The 26,444-nt window shown below is 48.9% G+C and overlaps 1 protein-coding gene across 12 annotated transcripts in view; it reads left to right on the top strand.

The window, feature by feature from the left end:
• Positions 1-26,444, top strand: part of DYSF (dysferlin) — a 205,276-nt gene that overhangs the window by 11,326 nt on the left and 167,506 nt on the right. For 6 of the 12 annotated variants that reach the window (XM_005867775.2, XM_005867771.2, XM_005867766.2 and 3 more), the window contains exons 1-3: positions 18-233; positions 12,834-12,889; positions 13,770-13,861. In XM_005867775.2, coding sequence (XP_005867837.1) covers positions 146-233; positions 12,834-12,889; positions 13,770-13,861 — 236 coding nt within the window. In that variant the 5' untranslated portion in view covers positions 18-145. Of the gene's footprint in view, positions 1-17; positions 234-12,833; positions 12,890-13,769; positions 13,862-26,444 lie in introns of those variants that run through there. The other 6 variants (XM_005867776.2, XM_005867772.2, XM_014540931.1 and 3 more) reach the window with 1 other exon arrangement.

The raw sequence follows: 26,444 nt of genomic DNA, 5'->3' as shown, positions 1-26,444 counted from the left end.
TCCTCCCCGAGGCCTCTCCCAGGCGTTGGGACTTCTCCGCTGAGGCGCGGCGAAGGCAACAGCTCCCCTTCGGTGGGTGTCTGGGCTTGGTGCGCCCGCTCCCTTCCCGCCCGCGCGCCTCTGCGCTCCCCCCGGCGCCAGAACCATGCTGTGCTGCCTGTTGGTGAGGGCCAGCAACCTCCCTAGTGTGAAGAAGGACCGCAGCGACCCGGTCGCCAGCTTGACTTTCCGAGGTGAGAGCCCCTTGGCCACCGCGCCCACGCGCCCGCGCCACCCGCCTCTCCGCACGCTCCGCATGGTTTGCAGCCCCGGCTCCATCACTAACCCTAGTCCAAGCCACAGTTTTCTTCCTCTGTCAGCAGGGACAGGCATCTCAGCCCTGTCTTCCGCAGGAGGCGAGGAGGATGAAACACAGCACATTGCCGCTGTGCTCTGAGATCTGGGAAAAGTGCATGTGCTGTAATATGTCAACAGTTACCACTTAAAAAACGTTTTCATTGCTTTTTTTAGAGAGAGAGAGATAGAGAGAGAGAAATAAACATTGATGTGAGAGAGACACATTAATTGGTTGCCTCTCACACGCACCTCAACTGGGGCCAGGAATCAAACCTGCAACCCAGGTATGTGCCCTTGACCGGGAATCAAACCTGCGACCCTTAGATGCTCGGGGCCGGCGCTCTAACCACTGAGAAACACCAGCCAGGGCTATGGTTACAACTACCCCATACCCAGAGGGAATAAAGTGCAAGCTTTTATCTGTGCCTGTAGACTGGTGTGCTTTGAATCTTTATTTCATTCATTCATTGGCCTATCTTTATTGAATCCACCAGGTCTCATTTGGGAGTAAGGAGCATAGTAGGTTAGATATGGCCTTGATACAAGGATTTTGAGGGTTGTCAGGGATTTTTTTTTTTTAATTCAAAGAGCCTAAGTACCTATATGTGGTGCTTAGATAAGAGTACTCCCACCCCCTCTGTGTTTGGGGCAACAAAGGACTTACAACCCCTGTCTTGCCAGGCAGCTTTAACCCCCTACTTTAAGGCAATCATTCCCATGGGTGGAGGTGTCTTAGGAGGGGAAAGGGAAGAGGAAGGATCTGTCAAAATTAAGAGAAGGAACAATGGCTGTGAGTCAGGACCCCAGTTCTGTAAAGAAAGATAAATAAGGAGAGGAGAGAGAGTTTTCCACTTACCAGGATGCATATCCTGTGGTTTTGTGGAATTAAAAAAATATATGTATCACAAAAGATGGTCAGCTCTATAGGAAGAAATGGCTGGTGTTTTTCACGAGGCTTGAAAACAATGGGGGCACTTTCAGCTCTGACCCATGATCTCCATTTGCCCCCCAAGCACCCACAAATACTAATAACCATAGATGGAAGCACAATTTGGCCAAGTGAGAACTATGTGCAGCTTTAATTATTTGTTATGGGATAATTTACATTGTATTTCTCTTTTGAGAAGTGTGAGTTGAAACATTTTAGAAAACTGCTATTTTCATTAATTGGTGACATCCCTGGGTGCCCACTATGAAATGCAACTTTAGGACAAGGTTCCTAGCTCTCTCTTGTCCATCAGACTTAGCCTAAGCCCGTGACTGGCAAACTGCTGCTCGCGAGCCACCGACTTCTGCGCATGGGCCACGAAGTTTCAATCGCACTGTACCTGCGCACCCGCACATGGTATTTTGTGGAAGAGCCACACTCAAGGGGCCAAAGAGCCGCATGTGGCTCGCCAGCTGCGGTTTACCGACCACTGGCCTAAGCCATTCCTGAGCAGAAATTATGAGGCCACCACTGACTGGAAAAGAAGTTCCCAAAGGTCCCTGAGCCCAAGGGCCCACGTCAGCCTAGTTCTCTCAGATGCTTTGGAACTCTTTTGGGTCTGTTCACAGCTCTCTTTCCTTGGTTCTTTTTTTAATATGTTTTTATTGATTTCATAGAGGAAGGAAGAGGGAGAGATAGAAACATCAATGATGAGAGAGAATCATTGATTGGCTACCTCCTGCATGCCCCACACTGGGGATCAAGCCCACAACCTGGGCATATGGCTTGACCAGGAATCGAACTGTGACCTCCTGGCTCATTGGTCGATGCTCAACCACTGTGCTATCTCAGGTGGGCTTTCCCTGGTTCTGTAACAGTCTCTGGTAGCTACTAATCTCATTCTGCAGATAAGGAAATGGCAACCCGGGGAGGTTAAATGATGTGTCCAGGTTGTGGTTGTGGCAGGGAGCTACCAGTGTTGGAGTGGGCAGTACCCATGAGTCAGGTAGGTGACTTAATAGGTAATCTATTGAGGCCCCCTCTTGGTTGTTGCTCTGGGCCAGGTACCCTGCCTGCATGGCTGCTGTCCTCCAATCTCTGTATGCACCACTCTTTACAACATCTTACTATTGATGCGCTGACAAGCCCCGAGCAAAACTGAAATATAGAATATAACATATCCGATTGTTCAGAGCCCATTCATCTTTCAAAGCCCCAGTGCAATACCACCTTCTCCAGGGAGGCACCCAGGATTCCCCTGGCTAGCATTAGTCCCTCCTCTCCGGAGGCACAGCGCCTGGTTAGGTCTGCTAGCCATTCAGTCCAGCAGGTCTGTGCGCAGTCCTCAGCTCCGCACTTAGGACCCTGTGACTCCTTGAGAGCAGCGGCCTGTCCTCTGCACGGGGCACCAGAATGCCAGGGCTGGGTGCAGACAGGTGCTCTGTAGTGTTTGTGCCTTTTCTGGTCCAGCCTCCGGCCATCACGCAGCCTGGGACAGAGGTCTTCACGCTTTCCTGGGTCCCATCCATAGAGGTTCCGAAAGTCAGCATTGATCACCTACTAATATTTCCATTTTGGAAACACACCTTGAGAGAAATTGGTGGGAGATGTGAAAGGTGAAATCAATGTGGCTTCTCTTTCCCCCCCTCCCACCCCCGTTTCCCAGGGGGAATTCATGCTGGAGTTTGGGGCTGAGCTGATGCTTAGAGAGGGAGGCCATTAGAAGCGGACCCAGAACTTACAGATCACCTAGACGGGGGTAGTCAACCTGGCTGCACATCAGAGTCACTTGGGGAGCTTTAAAAATATTCACTGCCAGCCCCCCTGTCCCCTCCTCTCTCTTGGAGGAGGGGCCCCAGATACAGGTGATTCTAAACAGACTCCAGATATGTCAGATGTGCTGTCAGGATTGAGAACCCTGGAGCCCAACCCCCTCAGATGAATCTCAGATGGAACTGAGGCCTGCTCACAGAGAAGCCAGCCTCGCCCTGTGCTTGGCTCCCGCATGGGGGCCCCCAGTGCATGGGCCTGGCTGGCCCCACTTTCCAAGCAGTTGTTCCCCCAGCATTCCAGCCTTGGATGTAATTTCAGGACCTGCCTCCCAAAATAGACTATGAGCTTTGGAAGGCCCGACCCCGAGGGTACATTTTTGGTTTCCCTGTCTCAAGGCTTCAGGGTAGAGGTGATTAATGAATCTTTGTCATTCCTTTGTTCCTGTACTAATTAATTAGTTAACTAAAGCTGCCTTGAGTCCCGGGCTGTAGAGGTACTTTTGACGAATGGTCTTCGTGAACGAGCAGCTTAATTTCTTGTAACATTTAGTGATCTGTCCTTTCTTCTGCCCTGCCCATGTTCTGTCCTGGAATGTGCTTATGTCCCTCCATTCATGCATTTAGTTCATTGAACACATACTTATTGAGCACCTACTATAGGCTGGGTGGTGTTCCAGATGTTGGCGATACATCCAAGAACAAAACCCGAAGCTTAGACTTTTATTTCCTTGAAGTTCGGATCTCCTGTACCCCCACTTGGTGAATTTCTATTGGCTTCCCAGGGCCCACAAGCCAGAAAACTGAATCATTACTGTCTCTTCTCTCTCCCTCATCCCTCCCCATGTCTCTCCAGCTAACCCCACTCCTTTCTCCCCCTCTTCTCCCTTCTATCTCCTGGGAGGTCTCTAGACTTTAGACAGGAGCCTGGGGGAATCTCCTAGAACTGCCTGAAGGTTGAGAGACAACTGAGGGGCAGACCTGACCCCCCTTTGTAGGGAAAGTGGGCTAAGGAGATACTGGATTCTCTGAACCTGGCTTTTTAAACATTAGAGGTGACTTTAAAGCATTGAAATTAGCCTTCTGCTTTCTTTTTGAGAACATAATATGCACCCAGTAAATAAAAGGATATATTAGAGAGGGATGTGAGGCAAGAGTAATAAATGGCCCCGAATCCTGGCACTTTGAATTAATTTTTAATAATTTGACATATATCCTCTAAGATTTCTTTCCCATAAAAAAAAAGCCATTTTAGTTGTGAAATTTAAGACCCAAATAAAGGACTTAGAATACAAATGTATGCTTTAACGCAGGGATTCTCACCTGGGGGTGGTTTTGTTCTTTAGGGGACGTTTGGCATTGTCTGGAGACATTGTGGGTTGTCATCACTGGGTGTGTGTGTGGAGGGGGGTGTGGTGGTACCCACAGGCGCGTGCTGGCAGCTAGTGGGTAGAGGCCAGGGATGCTGCTAAACATCCTGCAGTGCATAGCCCCCTCCCACAAGAAATATCCAGCCTCAATGTTTATGGTGCCCACATTGAGAGACCCTGCTTTAATGGCTAAATTAGGAAGGGAATAACCCACATGTATCACCCAGGTCAAGGAATGGAGTCTTTGGGTCCCACCCTTTTACCAGAGACCTCCAGACCCCTTGCCTTTCTCTCTAAAGTAATAGCTTCTCTCAAAGGTTTGTCAACTTACATTTTCACTCAGCAGTACACCAGGGGCATTTTTCTCTGTCAGTCAGTATTCTCCACACCTTTTAAAAATGCCTGCATAGTATTTTAATGTGTGGGTGTACCATAATTCAGTTATACAACTTCCTATTGATGAATATTTAGGTTATACCAAATGTTTTAAATTTATAGTCGATACTTAAATGATACTGTCACTGTTAGAATTATCCTGGTGTCTAAATCTTTGCCCACATAGTTAATTATTTTGGGGGGGTAAATACCAGAAGTGACATTGCTGTGTCAGAAGTTTACGTATTTAAGGCTTTGCTGCATTTCCCAAATTGCTCTCCTGAAAATCTGTACCAACTTTACCCTCCCATCAGCGGAGTATGGGGGCTTGTTTTCTTATACTAATCCTGCTAACATAAAGCATTATCATGCAAATCTCTTTAATAATTTCTTCGGTTCAAATAGCATTTGTGATATTTCAAAGTTATTACCTATTTGAATTTATTTTTACTGAATGCTTTTTAAAAAAAGTTATTGATTATTTTAGAGAGAGAGAAAGAGAGAGGGAGAGGGAGAGAGAGAGAAACATGGATGCAAGAGCAGAACCTTGATCGGCTGCCTACTGCATATCCCCTAGTAGGGATTGAGCCTGCAACCCGGGCATGTGCCCTGACTAGGAATGGATCTGGCAACCTTTCGGTGCACGGTACAACACCCAACCGAGTCACACCAGCCAGGGCCCAAATTGCCTTTTAACTTACCCATTAAGAGAGGGCTTCAGTACTGGTCTTTTTCTTAATTAGTTGCAGTGCTCTTTATATATTAAGAACATTATAATTTCATCATAGGTGTTTTGTTTGTTTTTTTTTTAATTTTTTTTATTGCTTAAAGTATTACAAAGGGTATTACATATGCGTCCTTTTTTCCCCCGCCCTCATCATAGGTGTTTTGAATATCTTCCCCAGTTCCAATTGGCCTTTTGAGTTTCAAGATTACCCCTCTCAGAGTACATTCCACTACTGCTAGTGTAGGGGCCGCCACCACCCCTTCTTTTCCTGGCTGCGTGTTTCCGGGAAAGTGTGGTTTCAGTTAGGATTTAAAAAGATGGAGATGGAGTAGGAGTTCTTGAGGGTGAGGAGGGCAGGGCTTCTGCTGGGCAGGGCGGGAAATGACAGCTGCCCAGCTCTTGGGGTGCCCAGGCTTGAGTCAGGGCAGAGCCTGTCCTTTGTGTTGAGGGCTCTGTGCCAGGATGCAGAGCAGACTGCCCTTCAGCAGAAGCCAGGGCTGCCTCTTCTCCTTCAGCGGCCGCTGCCTTTGGTGTTTGCTGACATTCCGAATGTCTATCACGGTCTTTGTCTGATGGGTGTTCTAATGAAGTGTCCGGAAAGGGCCCAGTACAGAGCAAGTCCTCAGTAAACATTGAGGAACAAATGAGAGGCTGCCTGCAGGACCTGAAGGCTGCACAGCGTCCGGCAGCAAGTCCTTCACCCCGGACAGAGACAGCTGTCTCTCTAGGTGCCTGGCACCCCCAGCCAGCCACGCACCCCTGTCAGAACCTGAGACATCCTCTGCCACTCCCCCTACCCCCTTCCTCACCCAGACACTGGCCTAGACCCAGCCCCACAGCCTGTGTCCTCTCATCTTTCACCTGGACTTTAAAAAACATTCTGTGATAAAATTTACCGTCTTAACCACTTTGAAGTGTACAGTTCAGTGTCATTAAGTACATTCATACTGTGTGCAACCACCACCACCACCATCTCCAGAACTCTTTCATCTTCCCCAACTGAACTCTATGCCTGTCAAATAATATCTCCCCCTCCCACCTCCCCAAGCTTATTTCACTTCTATAATGTCCTCAAGGTCCATCCATGTTGTAGCTTGTGTCAGAATTTCCTTCCTTTTTAAGGCTGAATAATATTCCATTGTATGTACATCTCACATTTTGTTTATCCATTTATCTGTCGGTGGACGCTTGGGCTGCCTATACGTTTTAACTACTGTGAATAATGCTGCTATGAATATGGGCATATAAATATCTCTGTGGGTCCCTGCTGGATTTTTATCTAGCCTGCGACTGTACCTGTTTTTAGTCCACATGCTCACAGGTGTGGAGACCCCGGGCCCCTCTGCCTCTAGCACATCCCTCCAGCAGAGTAGCTGCACTTCTTACATGGACATTCAGGGCTCCCGGGGGCATGGAAGTAGAAGCTGCGGGCCCTCCTTTGGCCCCAGGACTGGACCAGATCAACGTGGGGGGCAGCATGCAAGGATGTGATTGCCAGGATGCTGGTTCAGTGGGCCAGCCTTGGGAATATCAGGTCCTCTCCCCGACACCTTCAGCCCCAGGCAGTGGGGTTGCTGCTTTCTCTGCTTGGATATGAGGGCAGGGTGGCTGTGGCATCTGCACCCCCTTTAATTACTCCTGCACCCAGCCTTGTACCAGGCACATAACAAGTGTGGGAAAAGATCTGCACACTTTTGTACATCATCCCCCTCATGAAAGTCAGTGTTCCTCACACACTAGGGACAGCAACTGTAAGTGTTGACTTGTTTCACTTCTGGGGGCCTTAAAATTATTTTTATTGCGGTAAAATATACGTAACAACATTTACCATTTTAACTATTTTAAATACAATTCAGTGGTATTCAACACATCCACATTGTTGTGCAAGCATGCCCGTTATCGATCTCTAGAACTTCTTTATTATCCCAAACTGAATCTCCACACCCATTACATAACAACTCCCCATTCCTCCTGCCCCCGCTCCTGGTAACTTCTGTTCTACTTTCTGTGTCTATGAATTTGCCATTCCAGGTACCTAAGTTGAATCATATAATATTTGTCCTTTTGTGTCTGGCTTATTTCATTTAGAATAATGTTTTCAGTGTTCATCTGGTAGCATGTGTCAGAATTGCCTTCCTTTTTAAGGCTGAATAATATTCCATTGTATGTACATCTCACGATTTGTTTATCCATTTATCTGTCGGTGGACGCTTGGGCTGCCTATACGTTTTAGCTACTGTGAATAATGCTGCTATGAATACGGGCATATAAATATCTCTTTGGGTCCCTGCTGGATTTTTATCTAGCCTGCGACTGTCCCTGTTTTTAGTCCACATGCTCCCAGGTGTGGAGACCCCGGGCCCCTCTGCCTCTAGCACATCCCTCCAGCAGAGTAGCTGCACTTCTTACATGGACATTCAGGGCTCCCGGGGGCATGGAAGTAGAAGCTGCGGGCCCTCCTTGGCCCCAGGACTGGACCAGATCAAGGAGGGAGGGGGGGGGGCAGCCTGCAAGGATGTGATTGCCAGGATGCTGGTTCAGTGTGGCCCACTGAATAAGGAAAGGCTGAGGAATACTGGTCCATTTGGGACTATCAGGTCCTCCCCGACACCTTCAGCCCCAGGAAGTGGGGTTGCTGCTTTCTCTGCTTGGATATGAGGGCAGGGTGGCTGTGGCATCTGCACCCCCTTTAATTACTCCTGCACCCAGCCTTGTACCAGGCACATAACAAGTGTGGGAAAAGATCTGCACACTTTTGTACATCATCCCCCTCATGAAAGTCAGTGTTCCTCACACACTAGGGACAGCAACTCTAAGTGTTGAGTTGTTTCACTTCTTGGGGCCTTAAAAAATTATTTTTATTGCGGTAAAATATACGTAACAACATTTACCATTTTAACTATTTTAAATACAATTCAGTGGTATTCAACACCTCCACATTGTTGTGCAAGCATGCCCGTTATCGATCTCTAGAACTTCTTTATTATTCCAAACTGAATCTCCACACCCATTACATAACAACTCCCCATTCCTCCTGCCCCCGCTCCTGGTAACTTCTGTTCTACTTTCTGTGTCTATGAATTTGCCATTCCAGGTACCTAAGTTGAATCATATAATATTTGTCCTTTTGTGTCTGGCTTATTTCATTTAGAATAATGTTTTCAGTGTTCATCTGGTAGCATGTGTCAGAATTGCCGTCCTTTTTAAGGCTGAATAATATTCCATTTTAATGGCTATTCCACATTCTGTTTATCCATTTATCTGTCCATGGACATTTGGGCCTTGGTGCCTAGAGATGCAAGGGGAAATGGACCAGTATTCCTCAGCCTTTCCTTAAAACATCCTTCGTCAGGCATGAAACTCTCCCGCGGTACCGACTGTGGTGTGCGCCCTCAGTGAGCACCCTGCCTTCGAGTTTGTCTTCTCTGTGATCCCACCAGCCCCAAAGATCCCATTGTCATCAGTGTCCCAAACCCAGTGTTTCGTCTGCTTCCCAAATGTATCGTTACCTTTATAATTGAGTTGGAGGGTGAGGGGGCGGGCGTGTCTGTCCTGTCTTGGCTACTGGAGATTGACAGCTGGCTGGGTGCTCCCTTCCACACTCTAACCCCTGTGTGTGTCCAAGCCCTGGGGGGCTAACAAGCATCTTGGGCCTCTGAAAGGTATCTGTCCCCACAAGATGGGCCCAGACCACTGGCGGGCACAGTACCCTGGCCACTAGTAGGGGGGCGTTACCAGGTGGTGAGCAGAAGGGCTCCTTATGCAAGGCCATGGCCACATCTGACCTTGAGGTAACAGGATGGATGTGGGCTCTTGGCAGTGGAGATTGCTCATCCAGGTGGTCTCCAGCTGGGACAGGATGGTCTGGCTTCTTACCTGTCTCTGTGGCCCTCCTCACTTCCCCTCCCTCAGCCCATGGTCTTTATTGGAGTTGGCTTCCGTGGGGGACCAGGACCGTGTTCTACACCATTCCTGCCACACACCTTGGCTCTTGGCACTCAAGGGCTAGGATGGTGATTTCTTTGTTCTCTAGTTCTCCTCGGACAATCTTCCTTTAAGGCAATATTTTCAAACTTTTTGGACTGTTACATACAACAAGACTTAGATTTTACATTAAGTTGGGGTACACCTACATAAATATATATGTGAAAATATAATCAAAAGTTTTAAGTAATAGTACTTTTCTGACAAAAGACGTACTCTGAGATTTTCTTCTCTAGTCTGCCCTGTCATTAAAAAGACAGATTGGTCCACTGACTCAACTGATGTCATGGCCCTCTATTGGGTCCCAATGAGTAGATTGAAACTCACCACCTTGCCGTCATGGGACATTGTGGTCTAGGAGTGTGGGTAGAGTTGTGTGGGTGAGGCTTGAGGAAACAAGTGACAAATTGCCATGGGGAATGGAAGAGTAGGTTTATTCCTCTTCACTGAGTCTTTCCATCTGGAGGATCGCCTCATGTCTTCAGCACCATTCCCACGAATGCCTGCTGGCCCCCAATTCTGCAGAGCAACCTGGGGAGAGGGCATATTCCCCCCGCCGCCCCAAACCCCAGCATGAGCTGTGAGCTCTTCTGTATCTTTAATTATTGAGTCTATTATATGTGCATAAAACCACATCTCTTAAGGCCAAAATTAATTAGCAAGGACAGGACAAGTCTAAATTCATGATGAGGAAGGAACTGTTTCCTAATTAGCAGCGTGCCTTCCCTTTTCGTGGCGCCTGTCAGGCATGTGATTGTGTTGAGTTACTGTTTCATTTCTTTCTTGCTCCTCTTTGGGGCTCTAGTGCCCATCGGTGACCCCTCAGTGTCATCCGGAGGGTCCAGACTTGGCCCTTCTAACCAGGATTTAGTGAAATCCAGTTGAGGGCCTTTGTTCCCGTCATCCTCGGGGAAGGCAGGAAATGGAAAATATTTAAAAGCCATTTTGCACAGGGCTTGGCACACAGACACTACTTAATTAATACTAGTCAGAGCACCGGGAAGTGCTTCCAACTGCACAGCTCAGGAGAGGCTGCAGACGGAATTTTCCATGTTACTCCTGTAGGTCCTAGGACAGTGATGGCGAACGTTTTGAGCTCGGCGTGTCAGCATTTTGAAAAACCCTAACTTAACTCTGGTGCCGTGTCACATATAGAAATTTTTTGATATCTGCAACCATAGTAAAACAAAGACTTATATTTTTGATATTTATTTTATTTATTTAAATGCCATTTAACAAAGAAAAATCAACCAAAAAAATGAGTTCGCGTGTCACCTCTGACACGCGTGTCATAGGTTCGCCATCACTGTCCTAGGAATTGATAGAGGAGGGGACATAGATGCTTAGATGGCATCTTATATCTTTTCCAACCCCGTAAAGAAGACACTCATTATAATTAATTTGTTGCCGAGAGAACTAAGGCCTAGAGATGCTATAAGCCCCACCTCAGGTCACACAGCAGTGGCTGTTATGTGAATGACTCCAAAGCCGTGTGTCTAATGCCTGCTGGAGCCACACCAGCATAGCCCACAAGGAGACTTAGAGTGGTTCCGCCAGGGCAGACCTGGGCCATTTTGATAAGGAAACTGGTGTCCCGCCCAGGACATCCCTCCCCCTGTGCTTCCTGTCATCCCCTCCATTCGTTGATTCACAGCCGTATTGTGAATGCAGTCTTATGGCGTTCTCTGAGAACAGTGATTCCATCCTCTGGTGAGGAAGTGAACGTGCAGCCAACTTGGAAAAGGACCCATTCATTCAGCATCCAGTTACTGGGGACCTCGCTATAGATGGGGTTACTAGCATGGTAAGGCATGGTGTCTGCCCCCTGAAGTTCATGGTCCAGTTGGGAGGACAGCCATAGAAGCACACAGTTATCCTGCTGTCTGCTACCTGTGGTCACAGCTTACAATAAGGGAGGCTTATCAGAGGAGAAAATGAGCTGGGTATTGAAGAATCAGTAGGAGTTCACGAAATGCTTCCGGGTGGGGCACAGAGGGGAGAGGAGGGGTAGTAGACTTAAGTTTAATGAGTATGCTGTGTGTTGGGCACCTCACTCATCCTATCTTTTTTTTTTAAGTTTATTTATTTATAAATACATTTTTATTGATTTCAGAGAGGAAGGAAGAGGGAGAGATAGAAACATCAATGATAAGAGAGAATCATTGATCGGCTGCCTCCTGCACCCCCCCCACTGGGGGTCAGGCCTGCAACCCGGGCATGTGCCCTTGACCGGAATCGAACCTGGGACCCCTCAGTCCGCAGGCTGACGCTCCATCCACCGAGCCAAACCAGCTAGGGCCACTCAGCCTATCTTGTCTAATTTTCGCTGTGGGTCTGATCTCACCACCACAGTGTCAGTTCTGGTTGTCTACCCTGACCATTCTGCGTTACCTTGTCCCAGCCCTCCTGAACACATCGACCTGCCTTGGGATAGCCCGCTTCAGACAGACCCCTTCAAGGCCAGGGTAAGCTGGATCTTTTAAAGTCTGAGATAGGCCGGCTGGTGTGGCTCAGTGGTTGAGCATTGACCTATGAATCAGAAGGTCGCGGTTCGATTCCCAGTCAGGGCATATGCCCGGGGTGGGGGCTCAGTCTCCAGTGTGGGGCGTGCAGGAGGCAGCTGATCCATGATTTTCTCTCATCATTGATGTTTCTATCTCTCTCTCCCTCTCCCTTCCTCTCTGAAATCAATCAAAATATATTTAAAAAAATAAAAATTGAGATAAAATTCCCATGCTCTAAAATTCACCATTTTAACTATTTAAAGGTGTACATTTTAAATAGTTTTTAGTATATTCAGAATGCTGTGCAATCATCATCGCTCTCTAACCTCAGCCCATTTCGTCACCCCAACAAGAAACCTCTGTTAAGCCTTCACTCCCCATTCCCATCTGCCCCCAACCCCTGGAAAGTACTTATCTGTGGATTTGCTTATTCTGGACGTTCATGTAAATGGAATCCTATAATATGTGGAGGTGGATGGCTTTAAAAAGAAAAATGGAATCTTTTCAATGAAGATCATTCATTCTTAGAGTCAGAAAATGTGCAATTGAAAAATTTCATTTAGAAAATCTGGAATAACAATTACAAATCATTAAGAAAAGTCAGCCTGGGTATTTTCCTTTAAAAACAGCCTTCTGATGGGCTGCTGATTCTCCATCCTGGAGCTGGGAGAGGAGTCGGTGACTGGCGCTGGGCATCCATGCGGACTGGTGGGTCCTCAGGGCAGCCGTTGGTTTGTAAGTTTTCCTTTGGCAGGTGAGCTGCAGTGCGTGTCTGAGAAGCTGCCCCTCTGGGAGGGGCAGGGGTAGGACCGTCTCTCACTCCCTCTGTGTCTCTCATAGGGGTGAAGAAGAGAACCAAAGTCATCAAGAACAACGTGAACCCTGTGTGGAATGAGGTATGCGCGTTTCTTCACCTCCCTCTCCTCTCTCTGCTGCCACTGCCTGTGTAGGGACAAGTCAGGGGCTGGTGCCGGAGGGGCTGGTGGTCCCATGTGCCAACTAAATCCTCCTGGCGCTTGGAAGCTGGGAGGACGGTGGTGGCCCGGCATGCCAGGCAAACAGAGGTGGGTGTGGCCTGGGGAGGAGTAAGTGTCTATCTCTGTTCCCTCCAGCTCAGTCAGCCAGGTAGAGGGTGGTTAGGGGCTCCCTTGCCTGTCTTGTCTCCCTTACACAGGCCATTCTCCCTGCCCAAAGCCCACCTCTTTCCCATCGAGCTCCCAGATGCACCAGGCCCTCCTCTGGCTCCTGCTGGCCCCTTGCTCTTAACCAGCTCCCTTCCTAGGCCTCCCTGGTGGTCCCTGGGAAGCCCTGGATGCCTTCAGTGGACGGGGCTGGGATGGACAGGGGAGCCTCTGCTCTGAGGAAGGTCCGGGGCCTCTGGCTGGGCCTCCCCAATGTGGCACTAACTCCTGCTGCCCAGCAGGGAGGGGCCTGGCTTCTGATGAGCACATTGGTCTTGGCCCCTGAGGACCCGGCAGGCTCCCCGGGCATTTTCCCCAGCGGTGCTTCTAGGCCTGGTGACTGGTGGAATTGAATTGGGGAGGGGGTTAGGGGAGTCTGGCCTCCTCTCTTCTGTTGCCGTCAGCTCTCACTGTCACCCTGAATCTTGGGACCCTGCCATTCATGTATTCATTCATTCACTCATTTACCCACTCATCCACCAGCATCATTTATGGATGCCTGCTCAGGGCCCTTGGATGACCAGGGTGAACGAGACAGTCCCTTCTCCTCGGGGGCCACGGGTTAAGTGCGATGTCTTTTCTCCTTTTCTTCCAGGGCTTTGAGTGGGACCTCAAGGGCATCCCCCTGGACCAGAGCTCCGAGCTGCATGTGGTGGTCAAAGACCATGAGACGATGGGGAGGAACAGGTGAGGCGGGCAAGGGGGTCTCTGTGGCCTGCGGGTCCAGGTAGGCTCATGGTGGACATATATTCCACAGTCTGGGCCCGGAGAGCTGGTGTCTCAACTCAGCATTTGCTGAACACCTGCCTCTCCTGGCTGCCTGGCTGCAGCCTCAAAAACTCAGCCCTCGGTAAGTCCGAGCTGCCCAAGCTGCAGGGAAGGTGATGGGCTGGAGTCAGGTGTGCACGTGTTTGCACAGACAGCCTGTGGCCCAGGGAGTGGGGAGGAGAAGGCACCCTGTGTCCTGCTCCAGCCCAGGGACGCCTGGGCGTGGTTCTCTCTCCTCGCCCTGCCCAGACTGGAGAGGGCAGCGGCACACTGCGGGAGGCAGGCAGGCCGCCAGCAGGGAGCTCTCGAGGAAGGCTTCATGGAAGAGGTGGGCCTGGAGCTGAGATTTGTGGTTTGGATGTCGGAACGGTAATAACAGTTCCCACAGACTGCACTCCTCCCTGGTGATGTTTTCTGTTGTTATTTCACTAGGTAGCGGGAAGGGTTGCCAGACAGAGGGAATAGCAGATGCAAAATTGTGGTGGCAAAAGCAGGCTCTCTGGTGATCCCTTCTCTTGGCATTGAGCTCCTGGGCCTTGTATGTGCTGGTGGTAGGGGTGTGGGGTGGGCAGGACCAACGGAGCATGCAGAGGGTCCTGTTGATTGTGGGTGGCGTGGCCTGGGGACAGATGCAGCTTGCGAGGCTGCACAGCTGTGACCGTCAGGGGCTCAGCAGTGCCCGCTGGGCATGGTGGGGAGCAGGGGCAGCAGTGTTAGGTGCCGGCAGGGGTGGGTTCATGCTCTTGGTGCCATTTACTGAGGTCTGGGCGCAAGGATCTGGCATGGTGGCCTTGCTGTTTTGTGATCTGCTCACAGGGGAGCCTTTGTTTGGGAACTGGGTCAGTGGTGTCTGAGTCCTGGGAGGCCTGGCTGTGTTACCTTGGGGTGGGGGAGGGGAGAGAGGGAAGGAGGGAGGATTCAGAGACCTGGGGAAGGCTGACAAGGGTCTCAGGCTGCAAAACACCTGGGAAGTTTGAAATCTTAAAAGGCTTGGAAGAAAAACCCAACTGCCACTGTTTCTCTGTGGTTCTACTGGCCATGGGTGCAGAGCATGATATGTGTGGGGTCATTTCTGCTGGGCCTTCCCAAGGTGGGGCTGTAAGGTGTGGGAGCCAGGGCCTCCGCAGCACCAGCCTGCACAGGCGGCAGGGGCTAGAACCAGCTCACACGAAGCTATCCCAACACAGGCAAACATTTTGTAGAAAACATAGCAGCCTCCAACGAGAACAAATGGTGGGCCGGCAAATCAGGAAGGGAGTGATTCTGAGCACTGGGTAGTCCTGGAGGGCTTCCTGGAGAAGGGCCACTCAGCCTGACTTAGAGGCTGGGGTAGGCTTTAGAGAGGTGAGGAAGGGAGGGCATCCGGTGTCTGGGTACGGAGGCAGCCAGGCTAAGGCCTTATAGGTGGGACTAAGTCACATGACAAGTGAGCCAACTGAGAAGGCAGCAATGGGCCCAGATTGATAGGGGCCTCCAATACCAGGCTGAGGATAATAGTAGCAAAACCACAACAGCTGATGTTTTCTGAGAGCTTAGCCAAGGGTCTGGCCCTGGGCTGAGTCTTTATGTACAGGATCTTTTAAAATCAGTTACATACTACTATTAGAATCGTCATCATTACAGGTGGGGAAACTGAGGCTCCGAGAGAATGGGTGATTTTCTCCAAGGCTAGTGATAGCAGAGCGGTGATTGGAGGGCTCATCTGCGTCTTGCTCATGATCATTACACCTTTCAGAGGCCCCTGGAAGCCCTAGGAGGGGGCTGGGACCTTCTGGAGACTTCAGTTCCCTGAAGATGCTGGAGTGGAGGGGGAGAGCTTAGCGAGGCAAAGGCGGGGCAGTTTGTATACTGAGAGGCACGCAGAGGAAATGCATGTTTCATTTTCATGATCAGATGCAGCATTTTACAGACCTTGTGGGGAAATTTCTAAGATCCTGAAGGCAGCATGAGTGCAGGGGCCATCAACATATGTTTGATCAGTTCAGGGGCCAGGCTGGCCTTCAGGGTGACACCAGGCCAGTGCCACACATGGCCTGTCCCGGCCGTGGGTCAGAGGTCACAGCAGGGGCCAGGCTGCACTGCACCTTGGGGCCCTCTCATTGGCCCCCGTGGGCGTTCTCCAGGTCCTGGAGGGAAGCTGCCTCTCAGAAAACCACTTCCCATGTGACTAGTTCACTGCAGGGCCAGTGTGCTGGAACCAGTTCCTCAAACACGAAGTTACAGAAGAGCAATTCACGTAAGTTCCCAATTTACCAGACCATTGAGATATAATTTCTAATAACCATTGAAATATAATTTTTGAGTTTTCCAAACATTTATCTCAATTTTGCATTTCTAGCAATTAAAAATTAAACATTGGCCCTGGCCGGGTAGCTCAGTTGGTTAGAGCATCGTCCTCGAAACACCAAGGTTGTGGATCCCTGGTCAGGGCACATACAAGAAGCAACCAATGAAGGCATAAATAAGTGAACACATCGATGTTTCTCTCACTCTCTCTCTCAAATCAATAAGTAAAAATTTAAAGAAGAATTAAATCAAACTCAAATGTAAACTTAGATTTATAAATATCTGAAGCATTTCAGAGGTTGCCCACACAACACTGCCACCTGTGGAAATGATAGAATTCTGGCCTCAGTGGAGAAGCCAATGGGTGCCCAGCCCGGGTAGCAGTTTGCTTGAATGTTGGATGCGGGAGGGGGGACCTGCTGGAGCAGGGCAGGCAGGCAGGGTACGTGCCCGGTGCTGCCGTGAAGCCTCCATGGCGAGACCTCACAGTGCTTTCACCTTACACATGAAATCTGAGAGAAGAATTCGAGAGTAACAATTCTAAAGCGATGAAAGTAAGAAACATACCGGGAAGTGACATGAGTAACCCTGTGACATTTTTCATTTTGAAAGAGAAAATGGGAAAAAGTCAGTGACCTGCGTTGAGGGAACATTTTAAATAGCACATCTACTCACCGCCCTCCAGTTGTCACCGGCTGGTCAGGAAGCAAACAGGGAAGTAACAGGCATGACAGTGACCGTGGTCACCTGATTGCCCTCAGGGCCTCTGTGAGGTCCCTCGGGGTCGTCGTGCAGCAGCCCCCTTCATTGCTGGGGTTTTGGGTGTGTGTCCTGCGAGCTCATGACTGGTGTACCCAGGTCATCTTCCAAGCAGGTGGGTCACAGCCCTCCACCGCTGTTCACGCCTGCGGTCTCCCTCCATCCGGCCTCCTCTCCCTCCCCCTGACCTCCCTCCTTGGCCTCCATCTGTTGCTAGAGTTCTCAATGCTTATTCTTTAGTCTCAAAGTCTCTCGCCATCCGGCCTCCTCTCCCTCCCCCTGACCTCCCTCCTCGGCCTCCATCTGTTACTAGAGTTCTCCTCAATGCCTTGCTTATTCTTTAGTCTCAAAGTCTCTCACTTTGCTTTTTTTCCTTCATCATCCCCTTTCCTTTTAGTCTTTCTCTCCACCAAGTCTCCCCACCTCTCTTTCTCCAGGGCTTTTGGGGCGCTTGACACTTCTGTGTTTCCCTGACGGCTGATGGCAGTTTGGGGTGACCTCGCTATCCTAGACTGGTCCACTGGCCTGGAGTGGGATCTTGGAAAGTCCCGGGGGGGGCGGGGGGAGGAGGAAATCTCAGGCTGGGAACTGCCTCCTGGCTGCTCAGCACCCCATCCACCCTCAGCCTGAGGGACCCCAAGGGTGAATACACTTTGTGTTGATAAAATCGGGTTTGAAATGCACATAAAAGGAAACTCTACTTCTACGGGTGGGAGACGCTCATTGTAAATCCAGCTGGAGGTCCTGGACTCCCATCCCAGGCTGCCCTGAACAGCTCACTTCCTGTTTACTCTGGGCGTCTCAGAGGGACGCCGGAGGGGAGGGGACCCTGATCCCTCACCAGCTGTTTTGACCCCTGGGATGTTCAGCCCAGAGGTTCCTAATGCAGCCACACCACAGCATCCCCGGCAGCTTTCACAGACACTGTCTGGCCCCACCCTGGGATTCGGATTTAATTGGTTGGGGGCGGGGCCGCCATCAGGACAAACTCTCAGGTGTTGGGTATTTCTATGTGCAGCCTGGGCTGAGACCCCCTCATCTCCACTCCGGACCAGTGCTACCCAGTAGAACTTTCTGAGATGATGGAACTGTGCTGGCTTGTGTAACGGAGGAACGGAATCTTAAATTTTATTTAATTGAAATATAAATAGCTAATGTGTGTGGCGGCTGTGTGTTGGACAGTGCGGGTCTAGGTTTTTAGACCAGTGTTGCAATCCTGCCTGCATATGAGAATGACCTGGAGGCTGTGAAACATCCGTGTCTGGGCTCAGAGGATGAACTGGAGTAGGAGGCAGGCATGAGCACTTCTGGAAACTGCCCAGGGGAGGCCAGTGTGCACCAGGGTTGAGCAGTGTGGGCCCTTCTGCCAGGAATTGCTCTCAATTTTCTTCATGGATTCACTAAGAAACAAATATAACCTGGTAATAGTTTATGTGTGTGATTGTTGGTGGAAATGATCACCATACAGTATGGCCCAAACTGCACGTGGTAAACTTGATAAGGAAATGAAAACTGACGGAAGAATCTTGTTGGCAACTGTAAACACTGACCTGGAAAAATGGGTTTTAATAGAAATAATTCCACCAAAGAAAACTCAAAATGGAAGGGAGCCAAATTTGGTAAAGCTTAGTATGAACCTCAACAAAGAAAACAAATCTGAGCTAAATCTGTGTTGGGGAATTTAAACAGAAAACAATTGTTATCAGTGGCAATGATGTTGGTAAAATAAAAATGAAGATTAAGAAAAAAGGAAAGTTTGATTGCGTTGTTTAGAAAATGTATCCAATTAAACGGGGTTACCTTGTTCTGGAAAATGCCTTCCTGGTGAAAATTAATTAATGTAAGTGTATTTTTGATTCAAATGTCTGGTACATACCAGCATGGAAGCAGCCGTCTCCACGGGGTCAATATATCCAGTGGCTGAAGCATCAGGGTCAAAATGCTCCCCTTGACTGCGGCACCTCACGGGCCAGGTCCAGCCAGGCCAGGGCGGGTGGCCAGCTTCGTCAAAGACGCATACAGGACACCCAGTTAAGTGCCTGGGACACACTTAAATGATCCATTGTTTATCTGGGATGTGAACTCACAGGGAATTCTGCATTTGATCTGACCAGCGTGCCCCAGGGTGACTGTGCCCAGCTCCGTTAGTCAGGACGTGGAGAAGAGACCTGGATTTACCAGGAGCCGGTTAGGGGGCTCTCACAATAGTGTTGCCCTTGGAATAGTGTGAGCCACTCACCACCTTTTAGCGACGCGGTGACTTGCTAAAGTGAAGTGGGGCTTTGAGGGGTTTCTCACCCCCCACACAGAGCCTCCTCTTCCCCCGTGGTCCCTGTCATCCCATCAGTCCTGGTGCTTGCACTGCTGGGGGCCCAGCAGGGAGCTCGGAACCTCCCTGAGTGCCGCTGCTCCTTCTCCGAATCCCCCTGCGCCCCCCACCCCCTCCCCGCAGCTGCTCTGCCTCCCACCCGACCCTAGGCGCCAGGAGCTGGTCCAGTGGGATGAACATGAACTTTGGCAAAAGCCAGAGTGCAGTCTCAACCGCTGTGTGGCCTCGAGCAGGTCACCGAAGCTCCCTGAGCCTGATTCTTCCTCCTTCCAGAGCATTGAACCAAACGCTAAAGCAGGTCTCAGGGACCTGCCACAAGGGGTGCTCAATACGCCGTGGTTCCTTACGGCACAGCCTCTTTCCTTCTCTCTCTTGTGCTGCCCTCCAGCTGACACCAGTTGCTTCAAGCCTTTTCCCATCAAAGGCTGCACGCAGCCAGCTACAGTTTGAAAAAGGACTAATTCATACTGAAGTGTTCACCTCTGGCTTAATGTTCTACTCCTCTGAGGAGCCTAGTGGGTGCTGCTTTATGTGCCAGACTGCTTAGGATAACAAGCGAATGCCCTTGGTGAGTGTCAGGCTCCAGCACAGGTGATGAGGACATATATTGGGAATGGTGGGGCCTCCTGGCTCAGGTGGCTGTCTCCTGTCGGGCTGTCTCTGAGCCTGGAGTAAGTCTTGGCGGAAGTGGGGGTGTCCTGGTGCTTCCTGGGAGCACAGGGGAATGTGGGCATTTTCAGGAAGGAGCTAAACATGAGTCTCAGTCCTCTTAATAAGAGGGCCCCGTGCAAGAATGCCGGGTGACAGAGGCACCTGCGGGGGAGGGGCGGGCCAGTCAGTGCCTGTCACTCACGCCTGGTGTGTGTCGATGTGGACGAGGGGTTCCAGCCTGGCGGGAGCAGGTGCTCTGAGTCCCCCAGGCTGTCCACCAGAGCTGAGCAGGGCAGGGGTGGTAGAATGAGAGGAAGGGTCAGGGGCTCCTCTCAGGGACCCCACTCTCAGTAGTGAGTCTCCTCTTGGTGCTGTCTGTGACTTGGACCTCTCGGAACCTCTGTTTCCTCATCAGGGCAATGGCAATAACAGTACCTACATTGCAAGGTTGTTGTAAAGTTTAAATGAGGTAATGTCAAATACCTACTTGATGCTTGGCACACTGCAGTTGTTCAGTACGCGGGAACTATTGGTAGTGGCAGGATCTATATAGAGGCACATACATAAGCCACACTTATGTGTGAATATTACACTATACCAGTGATGGCGGACCCATGGAACTCATTTTTTTGGTTGATTTTTCTTTGTTAAATGGCATTTAAATATATAAAATACATATCAAAAATATAAGTCTTTGTTTTACTATGGTTGCAAATATCAAAAAATTTCTATATGTGACACGGCACCAGAGTTAAGTTAGGGTTTTTCAAAATGCTGACACGCCGAGCTCAAAAGGTTCGCCAAGCTCAAAAGGTTCGCCATCACTGCACTATACCCATGCCCCATGTGGACACATGGCTGTACCTGGTGTGCACCAACATATCGCATACATATATGCACACATATTCTTTTATTAAAAAACTAGAGGCCCGGTGCACAGATTCATGCACTGGTGGAGTCCCTCAGCCTGGCCTGCACCCTCCCATAATCTGGGACCCCTTGGGGGATGTCAGACTGCCAGTTTCGGCCCGATTCCCGTAGACCAGGCCGAGGGACCCCACCGGTGCATGAATCCGTGCACTGGGCCTCTAGTATGCATATAAGATCTCTGGTTAATCTCTTCCCACCCTCCCCCTCCCACCCCACCGGTGCATGAATCCGTGCACTGGGCCTCTACTATGCATATAAGATCTCTGGTTAATCTCTTCCCACCCTCCCCCTCCCCCCTTCCCTCTGAGATTCATCAGTCTGTTCCATGTTTCCATGCCTGTGGATTGAGTGTCTGCGCCCCTGGTGGTCAGTGCGTGTCATAGCTACTGGTCGAATGGTTGAATGGTCAGCCAGTCACTTAGGCTTTTATATTATAGATGGATAACTTAAAAAAACCCACACAAGTTAAAAATTATAAGTATTTTTATAGGCTAAGTAAGCTCCATTTTTGGCTCAGTGGTAAGAACTGAAGGCTCCCGGGTTCAATTCTGGACAAGGGCATGTACCTGGGTTGCAGGTTCCATCCCCAGCACCAGTTGGGATGCGTGTGGGAGGCAACCAATAGCTGTGTCTCTCACATCGATGTTTCTCTCTCTCTGTCTCTCCCCCTCCCTTCCACTCGAAGGATCAATGGAGAGAATATCCTCAGGTGAGGAGTAAGAGGACAACACAGTTATAAAGGGAAAAGTGCAAGTTCTCCCACCCACTCCCATCCTCCCCTTCCCTCCAGTGGTGTCCATTGTTTGGAACATATCCCCCTTGCCTTTTCCTAAGCAAATGCGAATGTCTGTTTACATACATGTGTATACATTTACCTACACAAAAATGGGATCATGCTCTACATATTGATCTGCACCTGGCTTTTCATCACCTCATCATGAACCCTTTTCATCAGGGTGTACTGATCAACCCATTTTAAATGGCTGTGTGTAGTTCACAAAGTGGGTGCACCAGGCTTCACCCCACCGCAGTACCCTTATTTTTTAAAAAATATATTTTTATTGATTTCAGAGAGGGAGAGAGAGAGAGATAGAAACATCAATAATGAGAGAGAATAATTGATTGGATGCCTCCTGCCACTTTCTACTCGGGATCACACACACACACTGGAGATCGAGCCTGTAACCCAGGCATGTGCCCTGACCGGGAATTGAACCGAGACCTCCTGGTTCATAGGTTGATGCTCAACCATTGAGCCGTTTGGCCAGGCCCGCAGTACCCTTACTGACTGCTATTTAGATTCTTTCCAACTTCTGGCTCTCAAGTGATTATCCTTTGAACATCTTTATCCAAATGTTTCTATGTTCCTGCACTATTTTTTCTTTTGGAGAGGTCTTTAGAAGTGGGATTACTGGATCCAAGGCTAGGGGTATGTAACATTTTCCAGATTCTACCAGAGTACTTTTCAACATGTTGCCCTAATTTATGACTACCAACAGAGTAAAATAAGTGTCTGTCAGTTTTTTTATTTTTGTTAGTGCCGTGGGGGGTGGGGGGTGGGAAATGGTTATCTTATAGTTTGTGTTTCCTTGACTAGTAAAGTTGAGCATCTCTTCATGTGTTTTTTGCCCATTTGTATTTCTTCGTCTGCCAGTTACCTAGCCTTATATTTTAGTTGCTTGTGTTTTTCTTTGTCATTCATGGTGGTTTGTATATCTAACCCTCAGTCTATTTTATGCTTGTCACCTGTCAGTTGCTTTGTCACAGAGTCATTCCACACAGAAATGGACAGGCACTCAGGTGTGGGTGTGGACATTTAAAGCGGCCGAGAGGTGGTTTGCTGTAGCTAGAAGTTGGGGAACGTAGGCCTCAAGTTTGGCCCTGGGTTTCAGCACGCAGGTTGGCAGGCCCCCCTTTCTGGAATCCTGGGGGGCTTGTTGGGCAGGAATATTTATAGTCCACCACCCCATTGTTCTCAGCCTGGAACAATTGGAAGTGCTGAGGCTATCCTTATTTTCCGAGGATTTTTAAAACTATATTTTGTTCTGGATTCTATCCAGGGCATCCCTGGCTTTCAGAGTAGTTTTTGTTTCTTTCTCTGGATTGAAGTGGAAAACTATTTAGAGTGAGTCTCAGGCAGCCCCAGGGAATCAGATATTGGTGAGAAGGCTGCCAGCGGCCAGGCCGGCTCAGGGGGTGGGAATGTCCGGCTGTCCCTGGTTTCCTGCCCCTTGTAGCCAGGCACGCATGGCTGAGGGCTGGCGGGCTCACGGGTGTCTCCTCCCCCAAGTGCGTGCGTGTGGACGTGTCTGGCTGGGACAGGGGCTCTCTGGCTTTCCCGTCACGCCTGACACTTTGAGAGGAAGGTACAGCTGAGTCACTGATGAATGTGTCTACATATTTTAGTGGGTTTGTCCTTTTCTTAGTTTAAAAGGTAAAGAATGAGAAACTGCCCTGGCCGGGTGGCTCAGGTGGTTGGAGTGTCGTCCTGTGCACCAAAAGGTTTCAGGTTCCATTCAGTCAGGGCATGTACCCAGGTTGCTGGTTTGATCCCTGGTCGGGGTGCCTATGGGAGGTAACTGATTGATGTTTCTCTCTTGCCCTGCTTTTTAATCCTCCTATGAGAATTAAAAAATAAAAAAGAGTGAGAAACTGACCCATGGAAACCTTTCTGGAGCTATTTTTTAGGAAATAATTTCAAAATTATAGAGTAGTTGCAAAAATAGAACAAAACATCCATATACTATTGCCAGACCTGCACCCTACACCCAACCCACTCTCTATCTCTGCTCCCTCTCCCAGGGCACAGCCTTCCCAGTCACCCCCTGACAACTCCAGTGCATAGTGTAGGCCAGTGGTCGGCAAACTCATTAGTCAACAGAGCCAAATATCAACAGTACAACGATTGAAATTTCTTTTGAGAGCCACATTTTTTAAACTTAAACTATATAGGTAGGTACATTGTTATTAACTTAATTAGGGTACTCCTAAGGCTTAGGAAGAGCCACACTCAAGGGGCCAAAGAGCCGCATGTGGCTCGAGAGCCACAGTTTGCCGACCACGGGTGTAGACCAAGCACGTCAAGCTTAAAGGCTCACACGGGCCAAATAAACAAGGTTGAAGTTTATGTGGGCCGCAAAAAACAAAAGCTTCAATTTTCATAGAAAAGTAGGTCTAAAAAACAAAAGCTTCAATTTTCATAGAAACGTAGGTCTGTTTCGATAGAGGCATGCTGAATACAAAGGGCTGAAATAAATGAGTAACCATTAACATAAAATAATAGAACATTTTAATAAAAATTAATATTTTTTCCTGAACATTAACTTACCAGACACTGAATAACTGCACAAATTAATAAATGTAATGCAAATAAACCTATTTTACTTGTTCTCCGAAAGTGAAACATTTCCTGTTGCACACACCAAACAAGTCAGTGCAAGACTAATGATGTGGCAATCGGCTGCTAAAATATTCGCTGCTAGTATTAGTGGAAAGAAATGGTGCGCCTGCGTATAAGGCGTGTAAGGGAAGTGAATGCAACACAATTATAGTAATCAGTCATTAGCGAACGTTGTAGTTTGTTATTAATAAGTATGTATAATAGGATATTGTAAAAATTAAGTTATGAAAGTTTTATTAAAACGTTTATTACATACTGTTATATTGGCTGGGCCGCAAAAAATATTTGTTGTGGGCCACATGCGGCCCGGGGGCCTCGAGTTTGACATGTTTGACCTAGAGCAGTGGTCGGCAAACTGCGGCTCCTTGAGTGTGGCTCTTCCACAAAATACCACGTGCGGGTGCGCACATACAGTGCGATTGAAACTTCGTGGCCACACTCAAAGGGCCAAAGAGCCGCATGTGGCTCGCGAGCCACAGTTTGCCAACCACTGACCTAGAGGAAGGGGTGGGCCATACCATGCAGGGCCACTAGGAAAACACCAGGGTGAGTCAGGAGGCAGAGGGGTGAGGGGAACCATGGGCAGAGCCTTTGCTGTGGTTTCTTTTGAAAAGGGCACGCAAGGAGGGTAAGAGGGTTGGGGATTGGCTAGTTTGAGTAATTTCGGTAGGTTCTGGAGAGGGGTGGCTGTCTGGAGTTGTGTGGTACCTCCCTGGGGTGATCAGGGCAGGGGAATAGTGCCCTGGAGTGTGGGAGCCCATAGTGGCGGGGGTGTGGGCTCTGGATTGGCTGCTTTGCACTTGCAGGTGTAGAATTTACTATCTCTAGAAATTGGCTGGCCCTGGCCCTAGACACCAAAGCATCAAAATACAGAGAATAATAGGCATGCACATGAATGCAGCTTGGAATATGATTTTTTTAAAAAGTTGGACCCGATCAAATTTGAAGGCTGGGTTCCCTTTTCCATGGATACAGCAAATCCAGGAAGGACCCTTTTGTTTCTTTCCTGTTGTTCTCATGGGCTCTGAGGTGTCCCAGCTGCTCTGGGGTGCGGTACACGGCCAAGCATGGAGTCTGGCTCTGCCTCTTACTGGTGTGAAATCAGGCAGGTCAAATGCCTTTCTGAGTCCCATTTCCTCGCTGTATAGTGGATTGACCAGTAACAGTACCCACCCCACAGGGCTAGTGTCAGCTTCGGTCAGCCAGGGTATGTAAGGAGCTTGGCACTCTATCCCATGCACACCCAGGCTACGGGAGGGGGGTGATCACTAGGAGTTAGTTCCATGAGGGCGAGGACTGTGTTTTGTTGGATATGCTGGAAGTAAATATTTGTTGAATGAATACATTATAAGATTTTAAAAGAGTTTTTTGTTCCGTTTTTATTTATTTTTTTAAAATATTTTTTTATTTATTTCAGAGGGGAAAGGAGAGGGAGAGATAGAAACATCAATGATGAGAGAGAATCACTGATCAGCTGCCTCCTGCACGTCCCCTCCTGGGGATAGGGCCCGCAACCCAGGCTTGTGCCCTCGACCAGAATTGAACCCAGGACCCTTCAGTCCACAGGCCAATGCTCTATCCACTGAGCCAAACCAGCCAGGGCTTACGTTCCATTTTTAAATTTAATTTTTGAAATGGTGAACATTGAATTTTTTTGTTACAAAAACAAAAACTATAAGAAAAAAATGCAGCAAAAATTCTCCATGTCATCTTTGTCTCTCACCTGCCCCCTACTCACCCTTCCCCCATGGGTACCACTGTTCTTCGTGTCTTATCTATCATTACAGAATTCTTACGTTATTGTGTAATCACCAATACAGATTCTGACATTTCTCTCTTTTTAGGCAAGAGGTATCATATTAACTTTTTAAATAGATTCTCTTATTGTGGTAAAATACACATAACAATTATCATCATAACTATTTTTAAGCTTATGGTTCAGTGGTATTAAATACATTCACATTGTTGTGCAACCATCACCACCACCCATCTTCATAACTCTTTCATCTGTAAAACTAACACTCTATAGCAGTGGTTCTCAACCTTCCTAATGCTGTGACCCTTTAATACAGTTCCTCATGTTGTGGTGACCCCCAACCATAAAATTATTTTCGTTGCTGTTAGGTTAGGTGGCTCAGGAGGCGGCG

The sequence above is a fragment of the Myotis brandtii genome, unplaced genomic scaffold (genome assembly GCF_000412655.1).
Source record: "Myotis brandtii unplaced genomic scaffold, ASM41265v1 scaffold251, whole genome shotgun sequence".
NCBI lineage: Eukaryota > Metazoa > Chordata > Mammalia > Chiroptera > Vespertilionidae > Myotis > Myotis brandtii.
This window is presented reverse-complemented; position numbering and strand designations above follow the sequence as displayed.